At 42.9% G+C, this 10,173-nt stretch overlaps 2 protein-coding genes across 2 annotated transcripts; both read right to left on the reverse strand.

Annotated features, from left to right (window-relative positions):
• Positions 1 to 6,554: 6,554 nt before the first annotated feature.
• LOC147627046 (uncharacterized) lies at positions 6,555 to 7,427 on the reverse strand. Its single transcript, XM_086816143.1, has 3 exons — positions 7,231 to 7,427; positions 7,040 to 7,108; positions 6,555 to 6,914 (listed from the first exon to the last, which is right to left on the reverse strand). Exons 1-3 carry the CDS (start codon positions 7,412 to 7,414, stop codon positions 6,742 to 6,744), a joined length of 426 nt encoding a protein of 141 aa, XP_086672269.1. The 5' UTR covers positions 7,415 to 7,427; the 3' UTR covers positions 6,555 to 6,741.
• Positions 7,428 to 7,494: 67 nt separating this feature from the next.
• Positions 7,495 to 9,235, reverse strand: LOC147627047 (uncharacterized). Its single transcript, XM_086815230.1, has 2 exons — positions 9,025 to 9,235; positions 7,495 to 8,225 (listed from the first exon to the last, which is right to left on the reverse strand). Exons 1-2 carry the CDS (start codon positions 9,233 to 9,235, stop codon positions 7,495 to 7,497), a joined length of 942 nt encoding a protein of 313 aa, XP_086671356.1.
• Positions 9,236 to 10,173: the final 938 nt, after the last annotated feature.

Consider the following 10,173-nt stretch of genomic DNA (forward strand, 5'->3'; position numbering starts at 1 on the left):
GAGCTCTTTCTGCTTGCCTTTTTGTCTTTGCTTCCTCATATCTTGTAACCCATCTGCTCATCACATCACTATTAAGGATACAAGTGAAATTGAGATCATCAATCAATGTTCTATCAATTACTTTACTCTGTCCTTTTCCTTGAGGCACAATAGAGGTCATCCTCAAGTCCTCTTCATTGCTCCATAGTCGTGGCAAAGAGCTGTCCACCTGACCAAGAAATTCTGAAATGTATACAAGAGACTCTTGTATCAACCAACCCTCGGCCATGCTTCCTTCAGGCCTTGCACTTTGCCTCACAAAGTCTTTTAAGGTCTTCATGAAGCGCTCTAGGAAGAACATCCAACGTGCATGCACAGTACCACATAAAGCAATTTCATCCACTAAATGCACAATGAGATGTAGTTGACTTGTGAGAATGGTTCGCGAAAAAGTCTCCTCTACCAAACAAACCACCTCCACTGCCATAACACGCGCATCATCCAACGTGGCTGGATCAATTGCTTTGGAACTAACATATCTGAAAAATAAATAAATAGTACGTTATACCTCATGCACGTTCATTTTGCAAGGTATAATGAAGGGTGATCTGAGCATGGGTTTTACATACCTCACAAGCTCGCCCATCTTATAAATACATTTTTTCAAACTCTTATTCGCACAATGGTCGATGCTAGTAGGTAGTATGAACTGCGCACATAAGAGCACATTTATGGTTTATGGCATTACAAAATTTAATTTCAACGTACGTACAAGACTTGGAAAACACTTACTTGAAGCATCTTGTGCCAATCGTGGGACTTCAACCCATATAGTTGCTCAACGCCTCTTTTCTTAGTGGTTGTAAAGGCTCCCTTCAATGATCTCATGCATCCAATGGGAGTACGCAAAGTGGTGATGGCCTGCTTTACCTGCTTCTCCTCTTTCTTTGATATAATCCATGGTGCAGGCGGAAGACGAACGTGCCCACCCACCTCTCGTGGCCAAGCTTGACGCATACGTCCTGCGACCCGCAAGTCCTCACGTACGCTAACATTGTCTCGTTTACCAGTAATATGTTCCCAAATACCAGATCCCACATTCTTGAAGATGTGCATGGGATCAAGAAGATGGTTGATTTTAAGATGGGTCCAATATGGCAGCCGAAAAAAAATGGAGTACCTGCACAAGGGATTGCTCTATGTGACCTTTAATCCAATTAGAGACTACACAAAACAAGATTGAAAAAACATCACTATACCTGTTCATGCCATCTGGAGGAAGAATAGTTGTAGACTCCCAAATACGCTTCCAATCTTTTGCACGAAGTGTTTGTGGAGGAATGTTACTCTTACTAGCAACATATTTAGGATGATCTGAGGGGAGAAATCGATGATGATTATCGAATATAGTCTTACACAAACCATCAGCATACTCATGTACTAACGAAGGGCCACAAACAGGACATGCATGTTTACCCGATGTTTTCAAACCTGTTAAAATATAAATAAAAGTTAGAATAATAAAGTCAAACCGTCTAATTAATATATATAGCCAATAGTAATAGAGTAGGGAGGTAATTAGAATTCTTACCAGAACAATCGCTGTATCCTGGAAAGTCATGCATTGTCCACATCAACACTGCTTTTAAGTCGAAGTGTCGAGAGGAGGGAGGCCTACTAATGTCCACCACCGCAACACCTCTCCATAGTTCCTCCAACTCATCAATCAGTGGTTCAAGATAAACATCCATATGCTTGACTTTATGTTTCCCTGGAATTAGAAGGGATAACATAAGATGTCCCTTCTTGATCTCCATTGATGGTGGAAGGTTGTAATTCATCAACACAACTGGCCACACGCTGTATGCGGTGCTTTTGAAACCAAATGGATTCACTCCATCCATACCCAGGCCAAGTCTCAAGTTTCTGGGCTCTGTTTTAAAGCTGGGCCACTCATCTTCAATATGCTTCCAAGCAGGAGTGTCTGCGGGAATTCTCCACATGCCATCATTCGATCGATGTGAGGAATGCCATGACATGAGCTCTGCTATGGATTTGCACTTGAACATGTGTTTGATGCCAGGAATTATAGGAAAGTGTCGCAAGACTTTACGAGGTACATCAAAACTCTTCATATCTGTTCTGTACCTTGCTTCACCACAAGTGGGACAATGTAGAGCCTCCTTATGCGTCCCACGAAAGAGAATGCAATCATTGACGCATGCATGTATTTTATCATAATCCAGTCCTCCAAGAGATGTCACATAGCGCCTCGCTATGTCTCTTGAGGTGGGTAGTCTATTTTCCTTTGGAAGCATGTTTGATAATAGCCTGCATCCAATATCATCAATTATAATTAGTCTTAAATCCTAAACCTTAAACCACTAATTCAAATTTGTAAGTTAGAATGCTTACTTCAACAATGCGTCAAGACTTGCATTGCTCCATCCATAAACTGTTTGTATATTAAGTAGTTCAAGTGAAGCACGTAAAACTGAGAATGTGCACCCTTCAAACACCGGTGTCGATGAAGCCTTATAAAGATGCTCTTGTTCCATATCATCGTCGTCCATACCTTTGGGATCATCCTTAAAAAGATTCCGCACCATATCATCAAGCACCTCCTCTTCCACAACTTCGTGGGGTGCAGGGCTATTGTCGTCCCTTTCCCACTCATCTCTGACAATAGATCCCAAAGCTCCAGCATCATCTCGTCGACGCTTTACGTGCTCTCGTCGCGCGTAGGGTACCATGTTAGGGTGTGGTACTGCATCCTGCTTCAATTTATCAAATTATATGTTACAACTCTATTAATTTAATTTGGATACCATGAGTCATTTGAATACCATCAATTTACATCTACTCACCTCTAAACCTGTTTGATTCCATTCTCCATACATGGAGATGTGATTCAAGGTAACTCGACGTGCTCGTACAATGCATCCTTGACATCGATTGCACATACATTTGATCCGTTGTCCCAACCACACATCGCGATTACGATGACGCATTGTCTCATCTTCCCCAGAACTGCTTGAAGAGGTTGATGACATCCTGTGTACAAACCAGAAAACACAAACTCATTATATATTTTTAATGAAAGCACAATATCGGGTGTATTCACGCGGCTATCTCCTAAAACTTGCGTGTATAAACGCGGCTACTTCCTAAAAAACGCGTGTATTCATGCGGCTAATTTCTGCAAAACGCGTGTATAAACGCAGCTAAAATCCTATACACGCGAATATACCTGCGTTCGTAAACGCGAACATAAACGCGGCGGCATATTTAAACTAAAAATAGCCCGCCTTCCCCAAATATAGATTTTGAACTTAGAAATCAACAGTGCATGCATTTTCGCGTGTTTTCGCCTCTTCCAACAGCAAGGAGGGAGCAGAGAAAGGAGCACACACACGGGAGAAGGAGGGAGCAGAGAAGGAGCAGAGAGGACTCACTTTTTCAGAGGTGAGTCACTTTGTCCTGTGCCTTGTCTCTTTTGTCAGATTTGTTTACTTTGCTCTTTGCTCTTTGGGTTTGTCCTTTTGCACACGATTGGGTTACTGCATCCTGACAGGGGCGACAATGGCTGGTCCTTTTATAAGGACATTCTGTCTTTGTCGGGGGGTCGATCTTTTCGAGAAAATTTTTTCGCAGGTCGCGTGTACGAACGCGTGTAGAAGCGCGTGTAACCTGTCTGCAGAGTATGTTCACGCGGATATACACGCGTTTCTGGACGGGTGTATACACGCGTTTTTTGACGGGTGTATACACGTGTTTCTGCAGACAGAAAACTGCGGCGTTTCAGATTTCATGATTTGCAGGCAACTGACCTGAATGATGATATTTGTGTGAGTCAAGAGACAGCCCATGATGTACATGAAGATGTTTGTTGCAGGTTCTTTATGGATATTCCAGGTTCTTCATCCGATCCATTTGCATACAGCAATTGGCTGATGGAGATGCTGAATCACTTTGGGCGCCAACCTGGTCCGGTTGAGCTTACAGAGTATATGTATGCCCATCCCCCTCCTTCCCTGCCTGGTGTCTATACCCCTACCGCGAGTATCCAGGGCACTCCAGTGCCGTCTATTCCTCCGAGTCCGACGAGACGGCATGCAGCTTCTCCTCTTCCACGTCCACCGAGGAGACATACCTCGTCCCAGACACACTCACGTACACCCTCACAGCCACCATCACGTGCTCCCTCAGAGCCACCGTCACGTCAGGGCTCACAGCCACCGTCACGTAGACAATCCCCCAGTCGTGACTCCACCCGCAGCAGTAGGAAGAGTGGGAGTGGAGGATGCGGCGGGTGCTTTGGTGGGGGAGGTGGGGGAAGTGGGGGAGGTAGTAGGGCACGCGGTGAGAGAGGAGATAGAGAGAGAAGAGTTAGAGGAGACAGTTCGAAAGAGGAGGAGATGAGAGAGATAGAGAGAGTAGTCTGCTATGATGTGACGGATAGGGGCGGGATAGTGATGGATGCGAGGGGGAGGGAGGTAATGGAGTACATGCGTGGGGTAGTATCAAACTCATATAGAAATTGTTTTATTAAATTTAAAGATCAAAATAGCCGATTAGTTGGGGAGGTGATAGAGGCTGTACATAGTCGGTACCCCAATCCCCCACATGCTACATTCTCGGATGTATGGGGAAGGACGCGAATAAGGGAGATCTTAAGTAATAAAAGATCTCACCTTAAAAAACTCGCGTACGATGACCAGCTAAATGTAGCTGCGGGTGGCTATCCTGCCGAGAAACCTGCCACTGCGCACAAACGCGAGTGGAAGGAGGCAAAGAAACGAGCAGAGGGTGGCGTGAAGAGTAGGCAGCATGTGGAGGCACGACGGATCCAGATGGAGACCATTGGATCTTCGCATTTCGGATCTGGCGGCGTCGAGTCATGGGAGGCAGAGTTCGTAAGTATCCTGCCACTTTATTTGATTGTTTACTTAATTCATTGATTCTATGATTGTTTTAATCTTACAAATTGTGTTGATTATGATACAGCGACGGGTTACGGGGAGGAAGCCCACAACCCACGATACTGCGTATGCTCGTCGGCATAGCAGACGTGACACGTGGGCCATCTTCAGAGCCGAGGGACGTATTACGGACGCGCAGTTTGAGATGGCCATGAGACCATACGGTCGACAGGTACTTGAAAATTCGTAACGTATGGTTTTGGTTTATTGAATTGCATATATATATACTTATATACTATATATTACTTGAACAGGCACAAGCTGCTGATGATCCACCGGCCGCCGCTGCAGAGGGTGGACGTGAGCACTACTCCTCGGACATTCCGACCGATGTGAGCTCATCTGAGCATGGAGGGAGCACCGAGTCATCATCTGGGTCTGAGTAGTACTCAGACTTATAGTATCACATTCCATATTGAGGATGTGATTGTATATATTTTTTTGTAAACTCAAGCCATGGGCTACTTCGAGATATGGACTCCCTTGTATACATGTATGAAATTTTGATAGTAATATTGAATTGATTGATCGATAGTATTACATTCATGTCTGTCTTGAATCGTGTAATGACAATGTATGCATTCATGTCATTCTTGTCTTAATCTCCCTCGTGCATATGTTCTTCGTGGATGGTCTAATGGGATGGTCTAATGCACAAAAAAAACCCAGAGAGTGCTATTGGGTGCTGGAATGCTGGAACAGTATTCAGGCACCAAATAGCACTCTCTGGATTTTTCTTTTTGCTCTCTGTTCGTGTGTATAAACGCGTCAGAACTGCTAAAACTCGCGTGTATCTACGCGGATACCCTGGAAAATACGCGTGTATTAATGCGTATAAAGTGGCAATTATGCGTGTATAAGCGCATCTAAATTAAAGAAACGCATGTATAGACGCAGGTATAAACGCGTTTGGGACATTGGAACTGAACAGGATGCGGCTATACACCCGTGTATAAGCGCGTCTAATATAAGAAAAAGCGTGTATAGCCGCGTGTATCAACGCGTCTGTGAAAAGAACGCGGCTACACACCCGTGTATACGCGCGTCTGAGTGGTACTATACACGCGGTTTTACACGCATGTCTCTGGCCGCGATGATACACGCGCTGATACACGGGCCCGCTACTTTTTTTCACAAGTCATTTTTAGCGGCTAAGAGCGCGGGTATGAGCCCGATCCCTTGTAGTGCATGAAAGAATACACAACATCAATAGAATGTTTGTGTATGATTTTTTTTTTTCAATTTTCCATCAGGGATTTTACACATTTTCCTCAAGATAGGAGAGAGGATCATCCTATAAGAACCCATGTAAGCCTATATACTTATATTTGTTGACTTCTATATTCACCTACAATTGGTTATTTATCTAGTAACATATATGTTTGAATTTCAAATTTAAAACCGTCTCTAATATGATTAGATTAAACAGCTATTTGTTAAATTCCCTCATATATATATATATATATATACATATGAAGCATGAGTTTCAAAACTTAGAAAATTAAGTCTTACGTACTGAGATACTAAAAGAAAAGATGTGTGTACTAATAAATTATATTATGTATTCAAGTGAAAACATCCTATCTAAACCCCTTGATTTAAAACCATGTAATATTACTAGCAGACGACCCATGTGAAGCATTGGTCATAGACAAGGTCTATCTAATACATCTAGATGTACATGTGTATCTGCAAGGATTAAGAGCTACATACATATATTTTTAATATAAGACTTGTCCATAACTTAACCAGGTTATAAATTTTCTTGGGCATTGTTATGTTACGGAGCTGCGGTTGATTGCTGTTCATTTGATTTTTGGTCTTCATCGTCAGGTTCGTTGTTAAACAATTTGTTTAAAGTGTTGTTTTTGTCCCTTTTGCATATATCAGCCCAAGTGTCTTTCAATTCCTCAAAAGAATCTTTTAGCCCCTTGAGTTTCTTGGTATAATAGTCTGCAAGGCCCAAAAAAAAAAAATGTTAGCAGGACTAGACAACATGTTCTTGAAGGAAAAACACTCAACTCTTCCACCCTAGGGTAATACCATCATATTTCAGAAAGGTCGTCAGCTTCTTGTACCTTCGCTTTTAAGAATCTCGTTCACAAGATTTGAAACTTCTTTTGCAGCACCAGCAGCAAGAAAAAAGCCTAGAGCAGTAGTATAAAAGAAAATCAAAAATTGCAGGTGACCAAAAAAAAAAGATTTATAGAGATGAGGTGGAGGCAATACGTGAGGAGAGCTAGCAACTCAAGCATGCATCTGCTTATACCTGATCTGCCATGTCCAATATAGTTGTGGATAATGAACGGTCTGTGTTGATCCTTGCTCACCTCAGCACCACGTCCTGCCCTCTCCAGTCGACGAGTCCCTACCGCCACAGGATAAAGAGAATCTAGGTAGGCCTTCTGCAAGCATGGGACACACTCCTCCCAGATGCATCGTTTCTCTATCATGTCCTGCCGCCAAATAAGATCACCCGGTGCATGAATCAAACCACCCATCTAACAAGCACGGCCTGAAAGTTCTTATTATTCTACTGCCTCACCTTGTCGATCTCGTCCATGTCATCCTTAATTTCACTGGGCGTGATCTCTTTCATCATCATGCCCACACTCAGAATGTTACTGTTCTGAGGTGCTACGTAGAATGTTTCCTTCTCCTTGACAACACAGAGGATCTCGGTCCACTTCCGGGGCTGATGATGATGAGCAGCAATTCCAATGGGAGCAGGAAAGCGGTTGATGTACCTTAAGTGAGCAAGGCGTACTAGCGAGACATCTTTGTCATCTGTGGGGGCGTCTGCGCTATCACAGTCGACGATAACGTCAGCTTGGTATTTGCTTAATAACCAGTCCGCCTTAAGAGGACCTGTGGGCACTTTGGGCACCTGCAGAACAGATGCCCTGGCATGGTCAATCACTTTGTTTGTTATATGGCATAGGTATTGGTCGGCGTCGATCACAGGGACATTTAGGGTATACGCCACTGTCTTTTCTTGGTCTGAGAATCTACACATCTTCATTATTTCCTCTTGCTTTATCTCTACGTCTGCTACCTCCGACCAATCATCCACAATCGTTACTCTCTTTACCTTGTTCTTCTTCTTTTTGAACTCCTTTTGTAGTTCAATGATCTGATCCCTGTACTTATCCTCTACCACAAATGTGGCCTTGCACATCCTCACTCCTGGTGTGGAACCGTCTTTCGCCAGCTCCATGAACTCATCGTAAGCATCCAACCGCCACTTCTCTTCTTTGTCATCGCCTATTTATCAGTACACCATGAAAACACAAGGTTGGTTAACTTAGCTTGTTCCCAATCAAACTCTTAGGATTTTCTCAACTACTTGATAACTAGCGCAGCTTCATCCTCAGTATGTCACGGTCTCGGATGACCCTGGGGGACCATGACAACACCGCATGGCAATCACTGATTCTATGTTCTGACCGAATGTCATGTAAGACAATACATATATGCACCAATGGAGAAGTGAAATGATTGTAAATTACTATGGGCAACTTGTAGTAGAAGATGAATTATGAATACCGTACCCATTTCAAAAGCTCCACACAGCTTAGGCTCTCACATTAAAAACGAAATTAAATGGCTCAAATGTAAATTAAAGATGCATGATGGCAAGGTTAAAAAGACATCAACTAGATTGTAGGCAATGACACAAGACAACAGAATGAATGCTCATAACAGGCAACAGCCCAAGCCTCTATAATAGAATTTGAAGGGCGCCCCTATATATTTTTTCCCCCCTTTTGAAAGGCTTGCTTTTTCTTTATGAAAAGATTGGAAGAGAATAATATAACTAAAATATCCAAAAACTTGAGTCTAATCATGTTTTACCCTTCTTGTTGGGAAGGTTTTGACCCCTTTGGTGGAAGGGTATCTGTAACCTTCAAATTCTAGCCTTGTTCAGAATCCAAACATGAAAAATTAGTGATGTCAAAATACTCCAAAGTATGGCTCTGCACAACTCTTTTTTTAATAAAAAAATTCATAGCTGCTCGGATCAAGGTGACGATTGATGGAAAAAATTTGTTGGAAGCCTCACCCCCGCGAGAGAGGACCGCTGTTGGGCAGTAGTGCCAGAAAGGAACTGCCAAGTGCGAGAAGATTCGCTGCTTGTTCTCGGAGGCGTAATAATCCTTGGCGATCATGGTGACTGAAAACCCGTCTTGAAGCAACCGCAGGGCAGTGGTGAGACCATTCACCCCGCCCCCAATAACGAGTATGTGCGCCTTAGTAGCCTCTGCATCACCCATTTCTCTGTGTGTACAGAGCAGCAGATGCCTTATAATATGGTTTTGTGATCTATAAAATGCATCTCAGCGCTGTTGGCTCGGATATATATATATATATATATATAGGGCCAGCACGAACAACATCATAGAAGAAGGCCAGCAAATACAACATCATAGAAGAAGTTCCGTGCTAGATTGTGATGGGAAATCGGGGACGCCTCACCCACTATTGGAGAGTAAGTCGTCACATCCAAATCATCTGATTACACGTAGAGCCTAGAGGGCCACATCCAAATCCATATTAAAGTAAATTTTGAAGTTTGAGTATAGTGGCACACAACACACCCGTTTTGAAGGTTGAGTAGATTCTAGGTTGGCGCCGCCGGGTGGCTGAAATTTTTTTTTTTAAAAAGGGACGGCGGACCTCTATGTAGTGTGCCAAAGGCAAAACATTTCACCCAAATGGTAAAAAACCTTCTCTCTCAACACGGAGGTGCCACTATGCTGATGCTCATGGACATAGTAGTGGAGAGGTGGATCTTTCCTCCTCTGTAACGTGGGTTTAATCTCTCCCCCACCCCTTCCTCTCAAAAAGGGGAAGTGAAAACCAAAAAGAGTGTTTTACTTCTTGCACACAAAAAAAAAGAGTATGCCTACTATCTATATACAAGATAAAGCAAGGGTGCCTACCCTTTTTACGTGGAGAAAGAAGAGGGAAGAATTTTTGAAAAGGAGAAAACAGAAGAGAAGACACTCTTTGGGGGTTTCTTTCCCACACGCCTAGATGCATTGGGGCTCACAGTTAATTATCACCATCAAGCCATTTGCTCATTGAATGAGTTTCTTATATATATATATATATATAATACATAAATTACCCAACCTTCCATATACACACATATATATCTTCTAATATTATATTATGTACATGTGTAAGAGAGAGAATATAAAAAACCAAT

The sequence above is a fragment of the Cibotium barometz genome, chromosome 21 (assembly GCF_041138505.1).
Source record: "Cibotium barometz isolate CiBa-2024 chromosome 21, ASM4113850v1, whole genome shotgun sequence".
In the NCBI taxonomy this organism is placed as follows: domain Eukaryota; kingdom Viridiplantae; phylum Streptophyta; class Polypodiopsida; order Cyatheales; family Cibotiaceae; genus Cibotium; species Cibotium barometz.

What these genes read in the sequence shown, in the direction of transcription:
- LOC147627046 (XM_086816143.1), bottom strand. Translation starts at nt 7,414, where the DNA reads ATGATAGAGAAACGATGCATCTGGGAGGAGTGTGTCCCATGCTTGCAG. An exon ending in TATTGGACATGGCAGATCAG is followed by an intron (nt 7,109 to 7,230) that starts GTATAAGCAGAT and finishes CTACTGCTCTAG; the next exon opens with GCTTTTTTCTTGCTGCTGGT. An exon ending in CGAGATTCTTAAAAGCGAAG is followed by an intron (nt 6,915 to 7,039) that starts GTACAAGAAGCT and finishes TGGGCCTTGCAG; the next exon opens with ACTATTATACCAAGAAACTC.
- LOC147627047 (XM_086815230.1), bottom strand. Translation starts at nt 9,235, where the DNA reads ATGGGTGATGCAGAGGCTACTAAGGCGCACATACTCGTTATTGGGGGC. An exon ending in AGCGGTCCTCTCTCGCGGGG is followed by an intron (nt 8,226 to 9,024) that starts GTGAGGCTTCCA and finishes ACTGATAAATAG; the next exon opens with GCGATGACAAAGAAGAGAAG.